The sequence below is a fragment of the Dendrobates tinctorius genome, unplaced genomic scaffold, assembly GCF_039654945.1.
Source record: "Dendrobates tinctorius isolate UK_male_01 unplaced genomic scaffold, ASM3965494v1 ptg000065l, whole genome shotgun sequence".
Classification (NCBI taxonomy): domain Eukaryota; kingdom Metazoa; phylum Chordata; class Amphibia; order Anura; family Dendrobatidae; genus Dendrobates; species Dendrobates tinctorius.
In genome coordinates this window covers 3430299-3454530 of record NW_027361733.1, presented here as the reverse complement: position 1 = coordinate 3454530, position 24232 = coordinate 3430299, and the positions used below count along the sequence as shown (strand labels likewise).

The window sequence follows — 24232 nt, the reverse complement described above, 5'->3', positions numbered from 1 at the left end:
AAACAGTGCATCGAGGAGCAATGTCTGGTTACAGTGTAGAAAGGGAGCAACTTGCAGTTGTTACACTACAGACCAGATATGACTGCTGCACATGGCTTCAGTACATATGTGGAAAGTGGGGAACGGAGAGTTGAGGAGGGGGTTCTGTGCTGATTTGGCAGATGGTAAGTGGCCCGTCCTGTATATTGTAGCTGATCTCTACATTGTAACCAGGAGCCTCTTGTCTCCCACTCCTCAGGTCATCCCCCTAGGACGCTGGCAAGATTACAGTCTTCTTGAGAGAGTGGGAGAAGATCGCCCAAAACAAGTGGGTATTCAGTTCTTCTGCTTGTCTTCTGATGGAAAGTTCTCTGCTCTTTTGGGCTGTGACTCCCCTCCCCTCTTTCCAAGAATCTGAATGTATTGACATTTCTGAAGCTCCCTGTGGGGTGGGCGAGCATATGTGGCATCCTAACCAATATATGCATGGCTAAAAGTATGTGCCCTCTTCTGGTACTTGGCTGTAGATCAGCTCAGTAATGTCATCACCCTGCTGCAGTTACATCCCTGCCAGTAAGGTCCCATGGGCTGCATCTGCAACAGCAAGAGAAAAAAATGGGTGTACACCTCCAACAGTTGACCTTAAAGAGTTACTAAACCTTTGAAATGTTTTTTTTTTATTGTCACATTTCATTGCCCAAATAATTACAAGCTGATTGGAGGTTGACTGTGTCCTGCGTCCTTCACCGATCGATCAGACAACAGCACAGCTCAGGAGACAGGAGAATGCAACTTGTGCCCGAGTGTGCATACACCCGGGAGCATGGATTCAATATGAAACTTGTGCTTTCTATTGAATCCGTACTCTGCTCTGTGTACGTTCTCCTGTTTCCTGAGTTGCACACTTGTCGGGGGGGGGGGGGTCTATGGCTTTGAGCGATCGGAGGGGTATCGGGACCAGGACACCCAGTGATCTGCTTGTATTATTTGAGAAATGAAACATAAAAAAAAAACCCATAGATTTAGTTGCTGTTTAAAATGAAAGGAAATAAAACACAGTCGAAATCTCAGAAACCCCAGACGGAGTAAGAATCATTTGTCCCCAGGTTCTACACTCACTTCTGACTGGAATCAGCGTGGCTGAGCAGCAACGCACAATCTGAAGATGCCATGGGCAATGGTACAAATTGCTGGTAAATTGTTTGATTCTTTAGGTCTGCAGCTGCATTGACAACTGGGAGCCTTTCACTTTTTGGCCACAGCTTGGGGAATGGTCTTTTGCGTTTCTTTTCATCCAAAAGAAAGCAAAAAGAATGGAGGAACCCCTGGGCAGACTACTTCCATCCGCACTGTGGTCACCTGCAGCCCCCTACCTTTCAGACATCAGGCTTTACTGCCATTGCGCTCGAGGTGTAAAAGTTCAACCCTCTCCAAAGTCCGAAGCTCTCCCCCTTGACATCAGAGCATGGGCCTCCGTAATCCAGTTTTCACAGCAAATTCTCCCTACACCAGACTTTAGAGCCTTGTCAAAACGCCCGCAACCGGCTCATATTCCCTCCCAGATAAAGCAGTGAACCCCATTTTCTGGGAGCAGCAGGAGGACATACTTTTGGTCATGTATCTAAACACGATGGAGGTCAGCACAATTATATTTTGTCTTACCTGGATGAAGACCCTCATACAGCAAGGTTTGTTGTTCTCCTTGAAATTAGACTTTTAAGGTGATGGTCTCTCCCCGTATCGTTGTGATTTGGATGTGAAGCTGGTAACACAAGGTTCTCCAATGAGGTATCTGGAAAAGCAGTTCTAGCTGATGAAGTCAAATTTCTTTTTGTACCCCCCTCCTCTATCTCCTTTGTCACCTTCTCATTCTCTGTTCGCTCTTGCTGTGACTTTTGCTCGTCTCTTTCTGCAGATGTTCACCGTGCAGCTCACTCTTGGGGACCAGTACTGGGAGGCTGAAGGGACAAGTATTAAAAAAGCCCAGCACGCCGCAGCCGCCAAAGCCTTGGAGGGGACAAAATATCCTAAACCAACAGCCCGCCCTTCTCGCGGTGAGGGAAAAAATCCAGGTACAGGTTTACAACCTTCCAGGGCCTGTAAACATGTACAATGTGGTGCGAGTCCTTCACCTATTGTTCAGGGGGTGGTATAGACAATATTGCTCCTCAGACACACACAGGGATTGTAATCATTGCTACGGTGGATATATGTGACAAAATTGATAACTGTGGAGCTGGATTCTGATTTATGTTCTTTAGTGTGTAAATCCGCCATTTGTTATTGATCATAGTGACCCTTGCTCCGCAGCCACTGGCCACAAATGTACTTTGCTGAGGAGCAAATATCTTAGTCTTCAGTGAGGTGTTGCAGTCTGCAGATGTCTATATAGCGATTAGGGCCCTGAAACTGTGACCCCCGGTGTCCCGCTCAGCCAGTAGACAATATGTCGTCACATGTGCGTGTCCTCTTCAGGACAACCAATGAGACTCCATCTGTAAAACTCATGCACCTGTTCCGTAGTCCATCCTAGAACAGGAAGAGACCCCATACCAGGCCGGTACAGTCTTCTGAATTGGTGTTTTGATTTTTCAGCCGTCTCTAACACGGTGATGGTGAGTGAATGGGAACGTTATTACATTACTTCCAGCAGCTGAAAAACCTGTTCTGATTTAAGCAAACCCTCAAGGGGGTTTGTTCACCTTTTGGCGACAATTTTTTCATTTCTTACTTAATAGCATGCGTTAACTAAAGTTTATTTTTCTCGTTCGCCTTATTGGGGGACACAGAGACCATGGATGTATGCTGCTGCCACTAGGAGGCTGACACTATGCACAAAAAAAGGTTAGCTCCTCCTCCGCAGTGTACACCCCACCGACCGGCAGGGAATTCCTCAGTTTAGCTTAGTGTCAGGAGGTGGACACGGGTCTTTAATTAGACCCATATCTACCTCGATGTGCGTCGTTTCTTTTCAGGTTTTCCCGGAGGGATACAGTGTGAATGGTCACATCTGTACTCCGACAAGGAGTCTGTGAGTACGGCGTGTACTGCCACCCCGTATCCTCACAGTTCTCCGTAGCAGGACCACCAACCTTCCAGGCGGACGCCAACACGAAGATGTGTCAGCGATCCAGAGGGTCCTCGTCGCCAGTCTCCCACCCACTCGCCTACCAGAGCCTGTCGGTTGGATGAGACGCAGACTCTTCATGTACAGGTACTTTCTTTGAGGATTCGGGCCCGGGACGGGTAAGTATTGGGACCCTTTGGCCTGCAGCATTCCTCCCCGAGGGCACGTTTGCAGCGTCTTCCCTGGAGCAGAGATGCGGTGGCGCTGCGAACTCCTGCGCCCATCCTGCTCCTACAGCCAGCCCCTTCATCGTCCTCTTCTCCCGACACTCCGATCGGGTATTCCAGGGTCCTCTCGCGGCGGCGCTCACATTGCGGCACCTCCGCGCCGACCCCGTGCTGACAGGCGGCCGCCGCTAGTAATTTAGGCCCCGGCTTCTGTCGGGCCTACCTTAGCGTCGCGGCCACGCCCCCCACCCCTTACTTCTAAGCGGGCTTCTCTCCCGCCCGCTCCAGGCCCTCCCACCGCCCTTCTCAGCCTGTTCCTGGCCAGGGGCGGTGCCGGATTCAGCAGGCGGTTAGCTCCGCCCTCCTTTTTCCCAGGCGGTTTTCCCTGTTTCCTCTCAGGCGGTCGCCATCTTTGCAGCCGCACAGCCGGACGCCCCTGTCAGCCGGATATCGCTCCCTGGGCCTGTCAGCCGGATTTCGCGCTGTCCTGCATCTGCACAGAGGTGGATACCTTCGTCTCTGTGGTCACCGGACCGTGAGTAGCTCTGCATCTGCAGGCTGACACCCTTCTCTGCACCCTGTCCCCCAACCTTCCGGCACTACCTCAGGTTTCACTATGTCTAACTCCAAATCTGACCGTAACCGCCCTGCGGCTCCCCCCTGCACTCTAGTCAAGTTCTTTGCATGTTGTTCTTGCAATCGCAAACTTCCCTCAGGTCAGTCCACTTCCCTCTGCCTGGATTGTAGCAATCCTATTCAACCTGACGCCGCCCAGGAGCCATCTAGGGCCCCAGGCGAGAGTGAACCCCCCATGCCCGGCTGGGCCTCGTCTCTATCACAGTCAGTGGCAGACCTCACCAGGGTGTCTCAGTCCCTAGTAGCCGTTCTGGATAAGTTACCCCTGGACACCTCTACAGGGTCCAGCAGGCCTCAAGAGGTTCCAGCTGAGTCGGCCAGCGTTAGTCGCAAAAGACCCAGGCAGGATCTCCAGCCGGAATCCTCTCCTCGCCCCATGTCACCACATAGTCCTTCTCGGCAGCCTCCCTCCCGGCCCTCCTCTCCCGAGTCAGGTGAAGCGCTCTCGGACAGGTCGTCTGAGGGGATCTTAGAGCTGGATTCGGACCAGGATGCGAACATGAGGGTTACTGTACAGAACCTCATTGCAGCGATCCATCAGACCTTCGACATTGCTGACCCCCCCCTGCGAAATCCTCAGATCAGGAGGTTTCGTTCAGACGGGAGGAAACACCCTCCAGGGTATTCCCTTTACATTCCGAGTTTGGAAAGATTTTTACCAGGGAAAGAGGAGATCCGACCAGACGCTTTCAAAGAGGAAAGCGTCTCGGCGTTCTGTACCCGTTTGCTAAAGAGCTCACGGACAACTGGTCTGCCTCCCCCTCGGTCGACCCGCCCGTGTCCAGGCTTTCTACTAACACTGTTCTCCCGCTTTCAGGCGTCTCTAAAGGATTCTAATGATAGGATTATAGAATCCCTAGCGAAGTCTGCCTTCGAAGCGGCTTCGACGGCGGTATGCCCAATCTTTGCTTCATCTTGGGCAGCAAAGGCCATAGCTACTTGGGCAGAGGATCTTCGTCAGGGCATCCTAGAGAAAGCACAACCAGATCGATTGGCCAATCTCGCCAATCAGATTTCCCATGCGGGGGATTATCTGCTTTCTGCTTCTTTGGATGCCGCATCCTGCGCAGTTCAGGTGTCCAGTAACGTTGTGGCAATCCGACGTACAATTTGGCTCAAGGCCTGGCAGGCGGACCTGTCTTCTAAAAAGTCTCTTACTAATCTGCCTTTTCAGGGAGGGCGCCTCTTTGGATCCCAATTGGACCAGATTATTAAGGGCGCCACCGGAGGCACGAGTTCTCTCCTGCCTCAGTCCAAGCCTCGCAGACCTCCACTAAGGCGTCAGTTTCGACCCTTTCGGGCTTACCTCCGTTTCAATACGGCGGAGACCTCCTCCAACCAACAAAAACCGCAGGCACGCCAAGATAGGAAGAAAGTTTCCTTCAGACCCACTCCCTCCTGGCGTTCCCACTCTTCGCAGGGCAGGCCATCCAGATCTGGACGGTCCACCTCAGCATGACTATCCTCGGACTCCCGAGGGTCCCTTCCAATTGGGAGGTCGACTCCTGTTCTTCAAGGACGTCTGGCTGGCCTCAGTAGAGGACGCTTGGGTCAGAGAGGTTGTATCGTCAGGATACAAGATAGAGTTCGTCTCTCTTCCACGGGATCGTTTCTTCGAATCCCGTCCTCCAAAAGATCCAGCTTTGATCCCGGGGTTCTTTACGGCCATCGACTCTCTCCTCAGTTCCGGGGTGATTGTGCCCGTTCCCGAATCGGAGCGGTTTACAGGGTTTTATTCAAACCTATTTGTCGTGCCGAAAAAAGACGGGGCGGTCCGACCCATCTTGGACCTCGAGCTGCTCAACAAGAGAGTACGCCTTCGCCACTTCCGGATGGAGTCTGTTCGTTCGGTAATCGCTTCCATGGAGGAGCAGGAATTCATGTGTTCAATAGACATCCAAGATGCCTATCTACATGTTCCCATATTCTACGGACATCAGAAGTTCCTGAGTTTTGCGGTTCGCCAGGAACATTACCAGTTTGTCGCGCTGCCCTTTGGTCTCGCCACCGCTCCCAGAGTCTTCACGAAGATCATGGCTGCGTTGATGGCCTTGTTGAGGATCAGAGGTCTCGTTCTTTTTCCGTACCTCGACGATATTCTGATCAAAGCTCCCTCTTTCCAACAGGCACGCCTAAGTTTGACGATCGTCCTAGACACTCTTTCCAATTTCGGGTGGATCGTCAACAGGAAAAAGTCCTTTCTGGTTCCTACTCAACGTCTTGTGTTTCTGGGCCTCCTGTTCGACACTCGTCGGTCAAGGGTCTTTTCTCCCACAAGAGAACCACAAGAGAAGATTCTCTCCTTGCGGCAGGATGTACAATCGCTGCAGCCCACACGATTTCCGTCCCTCAGAACAACCATGAGGGTCTTGGGAAAGATGGTGGAGGCGATAGAGGCAGTTCCCTTTGCCCAATTTCACACCAGACCACTCCAACACGCCAAGTGGAACAGGTCGGCTCTGTCCCTGGATCACCCTGTTCGTCTTTCATTCTGGATCAATCGGTCACTCAACTGGTGGTTGATGTCACCTCTCATCCTCTTGGGGCGGTCTTTTCTTCCCGTTCACTGGCAGATTGTAACAACGGATGCCAGCCTCCTCGGCTGGGGTGCAGTGTTCCGCCATCACACTGTTCAGGGTCGTTGGTCGACTCAGGAATCTGCTCTGCCGATCAACGTCCTAGAGAGGCTCCTCAGGGGCCTGCCTGTCCAGATTCAGACAGACAATGCCACAGCGGTGGCATATGTCAACTGCCAAGGAGGGACACGGAGTGTCTCAGCCCTGGCATAAGTGTCCAAGATCCATCAGTGGGCAGAGATTTCGGTACCGACAATCTCCGCGGTACACATTCCCGGCGTAGACAACTGGGCCGCCGATTTTCTCAGCCGCGAGAGTCTCGCGGCAGGAGAGTGGTCCCTACATCCGGAGGTATTTATTCAGCTCTGCCGTCGTTGGGGAACCCCGGACGTAGATCTGCTAGCGTCTCGCCTCAACAGGAAAGTCCCACAGTTTGTATCCAGGGCTCGAGATCCTCTCGCAGTGGGCGCCGACGCTCTGGCCATTCCTTGGTCGCAGTTCAAGCTCCCCTACCTGTTTCCTCCCCTGCCTCTTCTTCCCAAACTGTTAACGAAGATCAAAGCAGAAGGAATTCCAGTCATTCTCATTGCCCCGAATTGGCCCAGAAGGTCTTGGTTCGCGGACATTGTCAACCTTCTCGCGGACGCCCCCTGGAAGCTTCCAGACAGGGCAGATCTGTCTCAAGGCCCGAGTTGCCACCCCAATTCTCGGCCGCTCAATTTAACGGCGTGGCTGTTCAGACCGAGGTTTTGAAACGAGCGGGATTCTCCGGTCGAGTAGTTCATACCATGATCCGAGCCAGGAAGCCATTATCTTCCAAAATTTACTACCGTAATTGAAAGGCCTATTTCACTTGGTGTGAGGCCAATAAGATCGTACCCATGTGCTTTTCGCTCCCTTCCGTTCTGGCGTTTCTTCAGGCAGGGCTGGATGCGGGGCTTGCTCTCAGTTCCTTGAAGGGTCAAGTTTCGGCGCTGTCCATTTTGTTTCAGAAGACGTTGGCCTCCCGCCCTCAGGTCAAAACCTTTCTTCAGGGCATGGCTCACACGGCTCCTCCGTATCGAGCGCACGTGGATCCATGGGATCTTAATCTGGTTCTTGAGGTTCTGCAAGGTTCTCCTTTTAAACCTCTCAGGGATGTTTCCCTTTCTCTCCTTTCTTGGAAGGTAGCTTTTCTGGTGGCCATCACTTCCATCCGGCGCGTGTCAGAATTGGCGGCTCTTTCTTGCCGCTCTCCTTTCTTGGTACTTCACCAGGACAAGGTAGTTCTGCGGCCTCCGCCCTCTTTTCTTCTGAAGGTGGTGTCCTCCTTTCACCTCAATGAGGATATTGTTCTGCCGTCCTGTCCGAGTCCAACTCACCCTCGGGAGCGGTCCCTGAACAAGCTGGATCTGGTCAGGGGGATGAGTCTATCTGTCTAGGACGACTTCCTTGCGAAAGACAGACTCTCTTTTCGTCATTCCAGGTGGGGCGCGGAAAGGTCACCCGGCTTCCAAAGCTACTATTGCTCCCTGCATCAGATCGGCAATTTTGGAGGCCTACCGGGTTAAGCATCGAGTGGCCCCTCCGGGGATCAGAGCGCACTCTACCCGGGCAGTGGGTGCTTCCTGGGCGGTACTCCATAGAGCCTCCGCGCTGCAGCTTTGCAAAGCTGCAACCTGGTCTTCGGTTCACACGTTTGTGAAATTCTACAAGGTCCACACCTACGCTTCAGCGGACGCCAGCCTAGGTAGAAGGATCCTGCAGGCAGCGCTGGTGAGTCCACTGGCCTGATGGAAGTTTGTTTCCCACCCCAGGGACTGCTTTGGGACGTCCCATGGTCTCTGTGTCCCCCAATAAGGCGAACGAGAAAACAGGATTTTTGGGTTGCTTACCGTAAAATCTGTTTCTCGGAGCCTTCATTGGGGGACACAGAGACCATGGGTGTATGCTGCTGCCACTAGGAGGCTGACACTATGCACAAAAAAAGGTTAGCTCCTCCTCCGCAGTGTACACCCCACCGACCAGCAGGGAATTCCTCAGTTAGTGAGAAAGCAGTAGGAGAAGTAACTGAAAACAGAACAAACAACTCAACTGTAACCAATCTATTCTGTTACTTCTCCTACTGCTTTCTCACTAACTGATGAATTCCCTGCCGGTCGGTGGGGTGTACACTGCAGAGGAGGAGCTAACCTTTTTTGTGCATAGTGTCAGCCTCCTAGTGGCAGCAGCATACACCTATGGTCTCTGTGTCCCCCAATGAAGGCTCGGAGAAACAGATTTTACGGTAAGCAACCCAAAAATCCTGTTTTTGCAACTGAGTTTCATTAAAAATGTTGCACATTTTGCCTTATGTAGCTGTTGTGTTGTGCTGGTTGCAGAATGAGTTAACTTAGAATCCGCCAGTGAGATCATTTTGATGATCGGACAGGGAGAGCTTGTAAAAGCCCTAAATACATGCACTTAAAGGGAATCTGTCATGAGGTGTTTACTGCCCCATCTGAGAGCAGCATAATTTAGGAACAAAAACCATGATTCCAGTGATGTCACTTATTGGGCTGCTTTTTGTAGTTCTGATAATCTCTGGCCAATGAAGCTGTGATTTTATCACTTGAGGACTAGTAAATCTACTAGATAGTCCTCCATATTCATGAGCCCTTACTAACCCCGCCCCCATCACTGATTGGCATCTTTCTGCCTATACACAATGCACACAGAAAGCTGCCAATCAGTAGTGCGGACGGCTTATACACAGCTAAGCATTCAGAGAACAGCTAGATCTGCAGCAGTTAAAACAGGGATTTTCCCAAAACTGCAGCAAGCAGCTCAGTAAGTGACACCTTTATGGAATCTGGGGCTCGGCACCTACATCATGCTGCTCTCAGATGCGGCAGCAAAAACCCGGTGACAGATTCCCTTTTTTTTAAAAAAAAAAATTTTTTGTCCCAAACGGTGGACAGCCTTTTAAGGAGCCCTGCAAATGTGTTGGCATGGCTGGTTCAGCGCAGTGCAGAATTCTGAAAAATAATGAGGAATTGAATGTCAAAGGTCTGTTAGAAAGTGTCAGCTCTTCAGGCTTCTAGTATTGTGAGGAAAGAGGGAGACACAAGCGCAATATAGGGTCTTATCCCACAAATAAAGTAAGCGGTTTGACAGAAAACTGCTCAACTGGTAGTAGGTACCCAAAGCATGTATAGTTAAGGGCTGCTGCAGATCCACAAGTCGGTCACCGACTATCTGAAACAGAGCTCTGCAAAGGAATACGTGGATTTTGTCTGCGCTGCCCAAATGATGAAATTCCAGAAGGTTAATAGTTTGACAGTGGTTTATTCTACGCGTTTCAAGGTTTTTTGCAACCTCCTCTTCAGGAAATACCACCTATTTTCTGAAGAAGAGGTTGCAAAAAACCTTGAAACGTGTAGAATAAACCATTGTCAACCTTTTATTAACCTTCTGGAATTTCATCATTTGGGCACCGTGGACGAAATCCATGTATTCCTTTGCAGAGCTCTTCAGGCTTGGTATAGAGAAAACTACATCTGCCCTTCTGTTCGTTCTTTCAGAGGTTTAGACTCTCTCTTGTGGGGGCCTGTATCGTCACTCTGCTGTCCTGTTGCCTATATTAGTCTTCTGTGCAGCCTGAATGCTGTGTGGACATATGATGGTGGCTGCTCCTGCTTCCACACTGATGTTACAAATGATCCTTTTATTTTTACAGACAGTATAACTCCCACCGTGGAACTGAATGCACTATGTATGAAGCTGGGTCGGAAACCAACCTACAAGCCCCTGGACCCTTACACAGGCATCCGCTCCTCCTACAACTACAACATGCCGCGAGGAAGCGGCTACCCCCCACGGTGGGTACATGGTGCCGCAGTCCACACCAGAGTGCATGGCCGTGTCTCATTACTCATTATTGATCACATTGTCTCCCCCCAGGTACTTCTACCCATTCCCGGTCCCTCCCATCCTCTACCAGGTCGAGTTATCTATAGGTGGACAACAGTTTCACGGTAAAGGCCGGACACGTCAGGCAGCAAAGCACGACGCAGCAGCAAAAGCCCTCAAGAGCCTACAACATGAGCCCCTTCCCAGTAAACCTGAGGTATTGTGGAGGGGAGTGATAAAACTCTACGCATGAGGATTGTCCAGGCTCCAGCATCTTCCCCTGTCTTGGTTGCAGGCTCAGAAGCTGGGCCTGCATCCTCTGCCTCTAACTGCAGTGGTGGAGCTAGCTGAGCACTGCCTGCTGCTATTAACTGCTTAAGTGCCTCTTTCAATCTCCGGTGCTCATAGACTGTGATATTTTGCACTATATAGTAAAAACAACCAGATGATCGCAGGTTCAAGTTCTCGGAGAGGGAATGGAAAAAAATTAAGATAAAAAAAGTAAACATTTGAATTGTCCCCCCCCCCCTTTTCTACCCATTAAAAATCATTTTAAAAAATTTGGTATTGTGTACGTAAAAGTCCAGCGGATCAGGATCTAAAATGAAACAATCCTATTGGAAAATGGCGTATTGAGAAAAATATCAAAACACCATAAAAAAAGTAGGTATTTTTTCATATTTTGGTCATCTCAACACCCCAATAAGAAAAGATCAAAATATCTTATCTAGCCTAAACTGGTATGAATGACAGTCATCTCAAGGCGCTGAAACGAAAACAAGGCTTCACCCAGTTCTTTTGATCTAAAAATGAGGATTATCCTAAAAATAACCCACCCCTAAAAAAAAAAAAAAAAAAGCGGTATTGCTTGTGGTGTTTTTTTTTTTTTTTTTTTTGCATAACTTCACCACGCCTGGATTTAGTTTCTTTCTGATCCGTTGAATGGTAAAATGAACCGTGTCATTCAAAATTACAACTTGTCCCAAAGGAAAAAAAAAACACAAGCCTTCATAAGTCTATGTAGATGGAAACCTTTTTTAAAAAGTTATGGCTCTTGGCAGAAAAAGAGGAGAAAAACGAAATTGCAAAGACTGGAAGTTAATAAGACTAAAGAGCGGCTGCAGTTGCACAGGAATTTTGCTGGTCATGCACATGGAGAAGATCCTCCAATATGAAAAATTTTGTAAATTCATCTTTGACTCTAAGATCAAGGGCCAGGTGCGGGCTGTATATAGGAACACACAGCCCCCTTTATCGTCAGGGGTGGGGGGTGTTTTGGCCTGGCACCTCGGCATCTGAGGTTTCATGTCTGCTCTGCAGATAATCTATTTTTTTTTTTTTTTTTTTTTTACTGTTTTAGATTAATGGAAAATCTGATGAAGAAAATCTGAATAAATCTGAGATCAGCCAAGTGTTTGAAATTGCACTGAAGAGGAACCTTCCTGTGAATTTTGAGGTGAGAAGGATGCTAGAGGCCACTGATGTAATGAAGCTTGTCTCTGGTAATATGAGCTTCGCTATCCACTTGTCTGTGTTCTGCCACCACTGGAACAATGTAGAAGTAGGGGTGCATGGAAACCCTGACACTTCGCTGGCTGAGACTTCATTGTGTGTCCCCTGAGTACAGGATCTGTGATGCCAGACTGGCTCTCCCTCGGTCTGCCAGGCAAGAATATTTCTCAGCCTTCTTGATTGAAGTCTATCTCATAATGCTGCTTTGCTTTATTGTTCACCGAACTTGTATTAGTTGTTGATGTTTCTGATGTCCCGTTTCTGCAGGTAACAAAGGAGACTGGACCCCCACACATGAAGAGCTTCACCACTAAAGTAAAGGTCGGAGACTTTGTAGGAGAAGGAGAAGGGAAAAGCAAGAAAGTCTCCAAGAAAAATGCTGCCATTACAATCCTGCAGGAGCTGAAGAAGCTGCCGCCCGTGCCAACCGTGGAGAAGCTGAGACCTCGCATCAAAAAGAAAACCAAGTCTATTGTAAAGGTGAGCTGCGGTGCGGGTATCAAGGGTGACTCACGTCAGATATTCCCCTTTACCGCACACTGTCTCAAATGGAGGTCACCATATTTTATACCGCTATAAAAAGTACTTAAAACTGTGATGCAGATACAGCAGGTTTTCCACGCCTGAGGTTCAGCTGTTCTATGTCCTCCTTCACAGCTCCCCACCAGCCCGGACTACGGGCAAGGCATGAACCCCATTAGCAGGCTGGCTCAGATACAGCAAGCTAAAAAGGACAAAGAGCCGGAATACAGCCTAGTGACGGAGCGAGGTCTCCCCCGGCGTCGGGAGTTTGTCATGCAGGTTCGTTGTTTTTAAGATATGTCACCTCGTCCCTCTTTTCTGACTTTATAACCTCAAATCCTCTTTTTGCTCCTTACAGGTGAAGGTCGGAAGCCTAACTGCTGAAGGACTGGGAGCCAATAAGAAAGTGGCCAAACGGAATGCTGCTGAGAATATATTAGAACTTCTCGGTTTCAAAATCCCACCCACTCCCCCCAAACCAGCTCTGAAGACTGACGAGAAAGTAAGTGCCCCCGTGCTAGGTCCTGCATACCTTGTTGACTTGTTTCATGTTGGGGATACTACCACCTGCCTGTATTGTTTGCCACACTATATATATTAGTGTTCAAAATAATAGCACTCCAAGGCTGAAGGCTGCTATCAAAGCAAGTTGGGCTTCCATAACACCTCAGCAGTGCCACAAGCTGATCTCCTCCATGCCACATTGTTGCAGTAATTGATGCAAAAGGAGCCCCGACCAAGCACTGAGTGCATTTACTGAACATTTCAGTAGGCCAACATTTCTGATTTTAAAATAATAAGCGGGTGTTATAAAGTATTCTAATTTACTGAGATAATGACTTTTGGGTTTTCATTGGCTGTAAGCCATAATTATTAACAGAAATAAACACGTGAAATAGATCACTCTGTAATGACTATATAATATGAGTTTTACTATTCTAATTTTGTGAGAAACACTTGTAGATGTGAAGCAGTTCTAAACAAAAAAAAAACTATAGGTATACAACTAAATCTTAGATTAGTGATTCACTGGAACGCTAAATCCACGAAAAATAGTACATATTGTGAGTTTGTAAAGAAATGCAGACACTATTTTTTTTTTTTTTTACAACAGCCCAATGTTGATTTTTTTTGTTATTTTTAGTAAAGTAGTTAAAAATTATATACATTTCTCCATGTTTTGAATGAAAACTAGAAAAAACGATAAAAAAAATCCAACAATTAAAATGAATGGTAAACTTTATTAAAGAATATGTCAGTGTGGTAAAAATGGTGAACACCAGAGGAAAAAATTGGGGCACAACACAAGGGACAGGATGAATATGCACAACTTGATAAAACGATAAAATAGATGAAATGTTAAATTAATTGATTAATTATCAAAAAGCAGCCAATATGAAAAAATAAATAAAATAAAAATTGATGGAAAAAAATGGACCATGCAAAAAATGATGTGCAATGGTAATAATGTGAATGTGCAAAATAGCAAGATATAAAGTGCATGGATTGCAAAGAAAATAGTTTCTGCTGCTCAAAACAAGGTAATGAAAAAAAAGGGGGGATGGCAAAAATTATATCAACACATTGAAGAATCCGGATAAACTTAATAGATGAATAAAGTGCTTTTGCAATAGATTTATAAACCTGATATTCTTTTGTGAGCTCAAATCAGAATCATGATCTGTAAATCACCAGATGATCATTACCTGAGATTGTGCAGGGGGTCCCTTGGATGCGTCAGCCTTCGTCAGAGCGTCAAAAAAATTAAGTTAAAAATTATATTCATTTCTCTTTGTTTTGAAGTAGAAAGCAGAGTGCAATAAAACGAGCATAAATATTTTGTGATTAACGCACGTTTTTGAACACACTGCTATTATTTTGAACACTGCCGTACTCCCTCACACTTCTCCATGCTTCCTTCTACTTTTTAGCTGCCTGTGAAGAAACCTGGCGATGGGAGGAAGGTGACGTTCTATGAGCCTGGCTCTGGGGAGGACACGACTATCAGTAAGTTCTGGACATTCGATGAATAATCAGGACAGACTTCTTTACCTGACAGCACAAAGTGCAGTTTTGTAAGTATTGCTCTTGCCTGTATGTATGTGATGAAGGTCTATTTTTCTTTTTTTTTTGCAGGCAAAGATGATGAGTTTCGGATGCCGTATCATAGTCATCAGCAGCTGCCGGCTGGGATCCTACCCATGGTCCCTGAAGTGGCGCAAGCTGTGGGCGCCAATCAGGGACTTCACACCAAAGAATTTAACAGGGTGGCCCCTAACCCGGCTGTCGCCACCGTGACAGCCATGATTGCACGAGAGCTGCTGTATGGCGGCACCTCCCCCACCGCAGACACCATCTTGAAGAATAACAACACGTCTGCACATGTACTGCACAGCCCCCTGACCCGACCCTCCGAGCAGCTGCAGTACCTGTCCATCGTACAAGGGATAGAGGTAACTGCCCCGCATTGCCCAAGTACTATTGATGCTACATATTTACTTTGGACACTTAGTTGGTTGCTGTCCATCCTGAGACTCCAGCCGGTGTAAGGCTATTTTCACATTAGCTTTTTTTAGCACTGCGCTTCGTGCGCACTAGACACGCATGCAAAAAACGCATCTTGCGTTTTGCATGCGTTTGCGTTTTTTAGGCACATGCGTTTTAACCAGTTTCTAGCCATATTAACTCTTAAAACGCATGCGTTTTCAAACGCAGGCGTGCGTATGTCCATGCGCACGCCTGCATTCCCATAGACTGTAATGCTTTATTTTGTTGCATTCCGTGCATGCGGTTTTTTTACGCCATTGGACGGACCCAAAAATGCAACAGGTTGCGTCTGGCGTGCCTAGGCACATACCTTTAAAAAAAACCATGTGCACGAAAACGCATAAGAACACGTACAAACGCTAGACCATGCGTCCCCGTGTCAAACATAGGGGCGCATGCGCATGGATGCGCTGCGCAAAAAAAGCTAATGTGAAACCAGCCTTAGTGTGTAGATCTTAGAACTCCAGTAATCACTGTACTAGTAATGTAGAATTGGCTGCAATCTATGCCAAGCGGTTGATGAGTGTTGTGGGTTTCTCATTTCTGTATCTCTTCATTTGCAGGTTGAATATAAAGACTTTCCGAAGAATAATAAAAACGAGTTTGTCTCTCTAATAAATTGCTCCTTCCAACCACCACTAATCAGTCATGGCGTGGGGAAGGATGTGGATTCATGTCATGATATGGTAAGATGACTGCCAGGGAAGAAACCTGAAACCAGGAGTCACTGGACTCTGATCCGAAAAGAACTTAACTTTTTGTCTTCTCCCCAAGGCTACCACCTTTTTATGTTCAACCACTTTATCTCACACCCCTCTATGGCTAACCCGACCCGTCTGCTTTCTCGCCCCTCTAGGGCTTACCATCCCGTCTCCTCCCTAGTTCCTCTAGGGAGAACCATACCATTTCCTCAATCTTCCCTCTAGGGCCAACCTATCCTGTCTCCTCCCTCGTCCCCTATAGGTTTTAACCCAGTCAACTTTTTCCCTGCCACTCAAGGAATAACTGCTCCCTCTTCCAAATTTGCTGCTCTAATATTATTGTTCCGATCTCTTGATTCATCCTCCTTGGTATAAAAAGGGTTCTTCCATAACTGAAAAAAAATCACAGATGGGTCAGAAGCTTTTTGATCTATGCCAGTTTGACCCCCACCTAACACAAGAATGGGTGTCCCTGAGTTCCCTGTGCACATGCGTGACCACCGCTCTGTTCATTGTGTTTGGATGTCGACGATAAAGTACAGTGTCATAGACAATGAATAGTGCGGTGGTCTCATGTGCACCACCAATACATTTCCATGTATTGGAGCTGTTAGACCCCCAGAAGATGGCTGATAAGTTGAGTTTGGAAAACTCTTTTAATCGCCTTCACATCCTACCTTACCCTTCTGTGGCAAACTGCATTTGCCACGGTGTGCCAGAGTTAACATTCTCCTGTCCAGGTTTACGCACACTCGCTCCGTGCCTTACTCCTCAGCGTAACCTTCTCCTCGGTCTTTTTAGGCTGCTATGAATATTTTGAAGTTGTTGTCTGAAATGGACCAGCAGAGCGCAGATGTGCCGCGACCGGTGAACGGACCAATGTCAGTGTGAGTCATCCTCTGGGGTCACTAATATGGGAATGTATAGGTTACATAGTGTGCACCTCAGCGTGTATCATGTAACCACCTCCAGGCACACAGTGATATTATTATGGGGAAGAGGCAGCATCTAAGGGATTGATGATTATCCAGGCTGTGGCCCGGGGTCTTGTATGCACTTGATTATTCATGGCTTTTATTCCTGTGCAGGTGCGGCAAACCAGAGATGGAAAGTGACCCCCTCCTGAAAGTGGCAACTTCGAACCCACTGGGACAAGCGGTGGACAGCACGGCCTGAGGCGATCACATAACTGTGGTTATAAACGCTGCCGCCTTTTTATTTGTTTGTCCCCTAAGAATTTCAAAGTAGAAAATCTGATATTTTTTTTTTTTTTAAACAAAAAAGAATATTAATTTTTTGTTTCTCTGAAGCATTTCATGAACGGGACATATCCTCGTGTGTGGCAGAGACAGTCTCCTTTTTTTTTTTTTTTAGGATTTTTTTTTAATGGCTTTTGTGGTTAAAAGTTTTTTTTTTTTTTTTTTTGCGAATCCCTAAAAGAGAGAAAAAAAAGTGATAAATTGTAGAAATGATGCCCCTTGTAGTCATGTGACTTGTTTGATTTGCACCCCGGGCAGTGTTTGAGGTCGCAGTTTTGGAAACGAGATCGCCCACCCTTCCCCCAACCCATTTCCCATTACTGGATTCATTAACTTCCCATTTCTCCGTGTGCTTTACACCACAACCTCTCCATGTGGGGCTGAAGAAAGGCCTCTGTTTTTTTAAGCAATGTTGCTAGATGTGTGAATTGCGTGCTGCCATCGCTGCACGTACAGTACCTTAATGTCTATTTAAAGCTCGACACGTCCGGTATCGCTTCAGATCATTGTTTACGCTGGAATTTTTTCTCCCCATGGAATGTAAGTTACTAGTGTTTGTCACAAAAAATAAAAAAAATACTAAAAAATTCATCGACATCTCAAAAAAGGTGATTTACTGCAATTCTGGTCTCCAGACCTGTGTCCTCTTTATGTGGATGAGTGGCACAGTCTCGGCCGATCTACTGTGACGATGTGTCCAGTGGAGCATCCTTGGAGGGTGGATGGCCATTGGCCCTGCCAGTGTATAACAGATTAAGCCCCCTGGCTGCTGCCTGTAGTTATATAGTGCTGCAAATCAGTCACTTAATGTAAGAAGATGGAGGTAGAGATGTCTGGGGGTCCACGTCACATTCCAATTCAGGTCATTCTCTGGATACCCCGCTCCAATATGAACGCTAATGCCACTCAGCTAAGATCGCTTGCAGTTCTAGACAACTGTGGAGTGTACACAGTGGTGGATAATGAGGTCAATATGGGCGGTAGCCCAGGGCCCAGTAGTGTTGGGGGGCCCACCAGCCCAGGGTAAATTGCCCCATTATAATCCGCCATCGGCCACCGCAGCCCCTCACTGATAGATCCCTGCTCTGTGCACACAGGACCTGTGATGAGGTCACAGGAGGGGAGGAGTCGGGTCACATGATCAGGCATCTCAGTCGGAGGCCCTGATCATGTAACTCCTGACTCCTCCCCTCCTGTGACCTCATCACAGGTCCTGTGCGCACGCACAGCCCTCGATGTATGTAACTATGCAGGACTCTGCTGTGCTGGTTGTCATCGTGCTGAATCGGTCAATTATGTGTGGGGTCAGGAGGGGTTTATGAGGTGGACGGAGCGGAGCCGTGTGTGTACGAGGTTTACGGAGCTGAAGCCGCTTGTGTACGAGGTGTATGGAGCGAAGTCGCGTGTGTAGGACGTGTACGAGGTGTACGGAGCGGAGCCGCATGTGTACGAGGTGTACGGAGTGGAGCCGCATGTGTACGTGGTGTACGGAGTGGAGCCGCATGTGTACGAGGTGTACGGAGCGGAGCCGCATGTGTACGAGGTGTACAGAGCGGAGCCGCATGTGTACGAGGTGTACAGAGCGGAGCCGCATGTGTACGAGGTGTACAGAGCGGAGCCGTATGTGTACGAGGTGTACGGAGCGGAGCCGGGTGTGTGTGTACAAAGTGTACGGAGCTGAGCCGTGTGTTTACGGAGCGGAGCGAAGCCGTGTGTGTACGAGGTTTATGAAGCAAAGCCGCATGTGTACAAGATTTACAGAGCGTGGCCGCGTGTGTACAAGGTGTATGGAGCAGAGCCGCATGTGTACGAGGTTTACGGCGCAGAGCCATGTGTGTACTGAGTGGAGCCGTGTGTGTTCGAGGCATACAATGCGGAACCGTGTGTGTATGAGGTGTGCGGAGCCATGCATGTACAAGGTGTATGATGGGGAGCATTCATACCTCCCAACCGTTCCAGATTTTGAGAGTCTGCGCCATTGCCCCGACCGGGAGCTGACTTCTCCCGCGGACACAGGAGTACACGGCGGAGCTCCGAGGAGCACTTGAAAACTCGCACGTGACGTTCCACCAGAAGTGACGTTCTGGAAACTGACCGTAAATTAGGTAATTTCGACGGAACCATGGAGGCATTTCAGGGAATGCTTCAGATCCATCACCATGTCCTCCTCCGACAGCGCAGACAGTGGGATCGCCCTGGACTCGGGGATGTCTGCCATGTGAGTGGATCATGTTCTGCACCAGGAGGCTCAGGTGGGCACTACAATGTGAGCCAGACTGGTATAGTATCTTTATAGAATTTTTCTCTCTTTCTCTCTCTGTTTCTTTCTCTTTGTTCTTTCTTTCGCTCTGTTCTTTTTCTTTCCCCTCTTTCTTTCCCTCTAACCTTTCTTTCTCTTTCTGTTTTCCTTTCTCTCTGTTCTTTCTTTCTATTCTTTCTTTCCCCCTCTTTCTCTCTCCCTCTCTGTTCTTTACCCATTCTTTTTCTCTTTGTTCTTTTTTTCTGTCCCCTCTTTTTTTCCCCCTTTCTTTCTCTGTTCTTTCGTTTTCTCTCTCTTTCTTTCTTCTTTCTTTCTCTCTCTCCTTTCTCTCTCCTTTCTTTCTTTCTCTCTCTGTTTTCTTTCTTTTCTCTCTCTCTGTTCTTTCTTTTCCTCAGTACCAGTCAGTGTGATCAGCAGTGCTAAATGGGTGTGGTTGTGGCGTGGACATGGGTGTGACTAGTTGTGAAATGGGTGTGGTCGGGCGTCCGGTAACCAATCATCATAGTGGAAGTTGTCTGTTTCCATCAACTGTTATATGGGCAGTGGGCACCTCTAGTAAGGTGGGCACGAGATGGCGGGTCTTGTCACCTCTGCCTCACACATAAGTTACTATGAGGTGTACTTTATTCCTGCCACGTTTCTTTCTTGGCCTACTGTGAGAAATGTTTTGACCTTGCTGAAAGTTATGCAACCTGAGGATTGTGCATGTGTGTGTGTGTATGTATATATATGTGTGTGTGTGTGTGTATATATATATATATATATATATATATATATATATATATATATATATATATATATATATGTGTGTGTGTATATGTGTGTGTGTATATATATATATATATATATATATATTTTTTTTTTACTCCGACCCCTATATAAACCCTGCCACTCCGACCACCGTCCACTTTCCCATGCTCCTGTTCCAATCCTGGGGTCTTTTTTGTCCCCCCTTGGTCCTCCACATGCTGAACATCTGGGACATGACTAATATTGCGCAATGTGCACTTGTTCGTCGGCAGATGCAGCGTCGTGTCCAGTGTGTGAGGAGACGGCGACTTGTCTGTGGCGTTAACACCTCTGCTGCCATGTTGGGCACAGCCTGTGACGAGGAGCGTCTCTTCCTGTGTATCCGGCCACAGGCTGCACACCGGAGGCTGCTGCTTCTATCTGGGGAAGTTCATGAAGCAGAAGCCTCTGTGTGACTCGTGAAGTAACTTGTCTGACAGGTCATGGGTCCAGGTCAGGTGATTGCAGACTATTAGCTGATTTCGAAGTTAGGTACGGGTGAGTCAGGACTAGATGTTGGGTGGAAGCCTTCCAGTATTTGTAAGGCCTCGTGCCCATGCTGAGCATTTGGTGAGTTTTTCACTCAGTATTTGTAAGACCTCATGGACACGCTGAGTATTTGGTGTTTTTTACTTCAGTATTTGTGAGGCCTCGTGCACACGTGTATTTTCTGAGTTTTTTACCTCGGTATTTAACCCCTTCCCGCTCCTTGACGCACAGTATGCGCCATGAAAACTAGTGACTTCCCGACCCCGTCACATGACCGGGGGGCCCACAGAGTCTGAACAGCCCGGGGCCCTGGCTACACTTAATCCACCCCTGAGTGTACACTATATGGCAGCACACAGAGTACTGACGGCTCCGTTACCTTCCTCTAGGACTGCTTAGTCCAGCCTTATACTTTACATAATGCCGTCATGCAGCTCTCACTCCTGACCCCCTTCCACCATCATACATATACTCTCTGGCAAACCTAGTGTATATGTTTTCTGAATAGAGAGGCTAGCAGGTGGTTACCAGGAGGCTTATCCCCTCTGATTACAAGTGTGTATCCTTTTTGCACGAAGCATCTGGAGGCCTCCATATGCGTTAGAAGGCCAGTCTGACTGAAACTAGCGGGTTTGGATGGCTTTATTCTAACGTGTGGCTAGCTTTACACTGATCGTGATTTAGGATTTTTTTTGCTGCGTTGGACTAGCTTGTTCAGTCAGATGATTTCTGCAGGACCGGCTGACTCTCCGCCGCAACACATGAAGGGATTGCCTAACAGGCAATTCCTGCATGGGTTGCTGCTGTCATGCAGCCGCAGGTACTCATCTATACAAGAGACTTGTCAACCACCTGGAGCGATCAAAGGAGAAGCCAGCCAGGGGCCACACCAGTTTCGTCAGGTCTCTCCTTAAAATTCCCGGCCGGCGCTTTACCCTCTTCACGAATGATTACGTCTTTGAGCGTGTCTAGGTATTTGTAGCGGTCTCAGGAGCTGAGCCTGCTCCACACAGGTCACTTGTCACTATATTACATAACTGGCATCTGCCTTTAACAGCAGCAATTAGCGCTACTTGTTAACCTCTTAAATGACGCTGTCATCCCCTAATAACAGGATTTAAGCACCGTTATCCGGTGCCCTTCAGCCCCCCCCTTTTGTAAGGCACTTGCGGGGAGCAAATGGTTTGCTATGACAGCCAGGGGCCGACTGAAGGCACCCGTGCCAATCACGTTAATTCTGTGGAGTAGACCCACAAGCTGAGCATCATGGGAGTCACTTGACTCTTATTATATACAGCAATACTATGGCATCTAATATATAAAGCTCAAAGTGTGTATGTATGTGTGTATGTCCGGGATAGGCATCCGCACTGTCGCAGCTACAGCCATAAAATTTGGCACAGTCGCACGTCTGGACCCCGAGAGCGTCCTAAGCTATGTTGTGAGGCGAAATTTTAACCCCGCGCGTTCCAATTTACCAAACAATTTTGCCCCTATCTACATACTGGGGAAAAAGTGTGTGCGCGTGAAGCCCCGCCCCTCATGATGTCATAATGCCCCTATCTACATAACAGGGAAACTATGTGCGTATCAAGCCCCACCCGGAGAATATGTATGATGGGTATATGGGCATGGGACTATGGGATGGAGGATGTGTGATGGGTATATGGGCATGGGACTGTGGGATGGAGAATATGTATGATGGGTATATGGGCACGGGACTATGGGATGGAGGATGTGTGATGGGTATATGGGCACTCGACTATGGGATGGCGAATATGTATGATGGGTATATGGGCATGGGACTATGGGATCGTGAATATGTATGATGGGTATATGGGCACGGGACTATGGGATGGAGGATAATTGTTATAACTAACCACAGTTAGTTACTATGCCCGGGCAGCGCCGGGCTCTTCAACTAGTTTCTGTATATAATGCAAACAGGGTTAACTCCCCTAAAGGGGACCAACAAAGTGAAAAGTAAAAAAATATATATATATCTTTTGAATTTGGTCTACCCTTTTAACCCAAATTAAAAACGCAGAAATGTAAAATACATATTTGGTGTCACATTAACGTCTTATCAATCAAAATATAAAATTAACCAAATTGGTAAATGCTGTAACGAGGAAAAAATTGACACACAAAAATAGAACCCAACAAAACAATATCCGCATTGTGAGAGGGTTTCAGTTTCACTGCACTTGAAATTTTTTTCTGTCATTTCTTACTCGATGTGGTAAAATGAATTGCGTCGTTCAAAACTACATCTGGTCTTGCAAAAAAAGAGACTTTGTATTTGTCACAAAAAAAGTTTTATGGCAGCTTGGAAAAAGGGAAGGGAAAAAAGAAAAAAATGTCAAGATGAGAGTGGTTGGCGCATAAACTGTGTGTGCTCTGAAATTCGGGAGCGTTTTTTAGAGAAAAATATACTGAGCTGCAATCAAGCAGACAGACTTGGAGGGGTAGTTGGTAAGCCCCCAGATGGTTGGCAGTGTTCATCTAATGTGTATGGGGCTTTTAGATGTATACACTCGATCCTCTGGTTTTCAGGGAAGATAGGCTGCTATCAGCAAAGTCTAGGGAGCACGATGGTGTCTGGCCACAGCTGACTGCTCACTTCCCATTACAGACATGCTCGGCTAAGCTGAGCATGCATGAGTATGGAGAATGTAAGAGAAATATGTCAAAGGGCATTTGTCAGCTCTTCTATTGGAGCATTGGATTAGGACGGATCCTTCTTCCAGCGACTTTCACTTGGCAGGTGCCCACCAGTGGCTAAAAATGACCAAAAAGACACTTAAGGACAAAAAAATGCTGGTGTATCCTGCAGGGCTGTGGAGTCGGTAAGCAATACCTCCGAATCCTCAGTTTCCATGACTCTGCCGCGCTTGTCTCCTGCAGCATCTTCCTTATCTTAGACTCCCTGGGTTCGCACACATTTAGATCATGCCCACAGTGCGATTTGAATAATTTAAGCCTCACGTTAATGTCTTCAGCTACTCTACTGAAGGCATAGTGGTGTGCTGGCTCCATCAGGGGCTCCAGGGGGGAGGGAATGGATATACTTTCTCATGCTTGCTTACAGAGAACCTGTAACTTCCCAAAGGAAAAAAACGGAATCCAATACCTTGTTAAAAAAGCAATCCCTGCGCTCCCCTGATTCTGCTGCTGTCTTCCATTTTGCACTGTGTTGCTCCAATGCAAAGATATTCATATTTGTTTCTGCTGGAGCACAGCATGTGAAATCTAGTCAACCTGTGCATTTTTTCAGACACTTTTCGGGGTGTGTGCTTTCTCCCCTCTCCTACAGTCTGTCAATCACAGCTCAGCAGCTGCTCTAACAGCCTATCAGTCTCCAGCACTGCTGAGCATTGATTGGCAGACTGTAGGAGAGGGGAGAAAGCACACACCCCAGAGAAGACTGAAGAAACGCCCAGCTGCACTACAAGCAGATTTCACATGCTGCGCTAGAGGACAGAAATGGGAATATCTCTGCAACGGAGCGACACAGAGCAAAGTGGAAAAGAGCGGCAGAATCGGGAGTGCCAGGATTTTACATGGTGTTGAGCAACATATTTTTGACCTCGTCTTTAAATATTCTCAAACGCTTTAGGCTGTGTGCAGACGTTCTTGAAGGTGCTGCTGATTTTTACGCGCAGATTTGCCAAAATCCGCAGGTAGAAAGACCTGCAGCTTTTGTGTGGCTTCTCTGCATTTTTGTGCAGATTTGCCCTGCGGATTCCTAGAATGGAGCAGGTGGAAAACTGCAGGAAATCCGCACAAAAGTGACAT

At 47.6% G+C, this 24232-nt stretch overlaps 1 protein-coding gene across 4 annotated transcripts in view; it reads left to right on the top strand.

Annotated features, from left to right (window-relative positions):
- STAU1 (staufen double-stranded RNA binding protein 1) overlaps positions 1–17487 on the top strand; it is a 44105-nt gene extending 26618 nt beyond the window's left edge. Inside the window, exons 4-16 of one of the 4 annotated variants that reach the window (XM_073580518.1) lie at positions 239–307; positions 1895–2033; positions 10183–10324; positions 10407–10572; positions 11716–11811; positions 12135–12347; positions 12525–12668; positions 12748–12891; positions 14321–14396; positions 14526–14842; positions 15500–15622; positions 16439–16524; positions 16726–17487. In XM_073580518.1, the coding sequence (XP_073436619.1) occupies positions 239–307; positions 1895–2033; positions 10183–10324; positions 10407–10572; positions 11716–11811; positions 12135–12347; positions 12525–12668; positions 12748–12891; positions 14321–14396; positions 14526–14842; positions 15500–15622; positions 16439–16524; positions 16726–16813 (1803 nt within the window). In that variant the 3' untranslated portion in view covers positions 16814–17487. Of the gene's footprint in view, positions 1–238; positions 308–1894; positions 2052–10182; positions 10325–10406; positions 10573–11715; positions 11812–12134; positions 12348–12524; positions 12669–12747; positions 12892–14320; positions 14397–14525; positions 14843–15499; positions 15623–16438; positions 16525–16725 lie in introns of all 4 variants that reach the window. The other 3 variants (XM_073580517.1, XM_073580520.1, XM_073580519.1) reach the window with 3 other exon arrangements.
- Positions 17488–24232: the final 6745 nt, after the last annotated feature.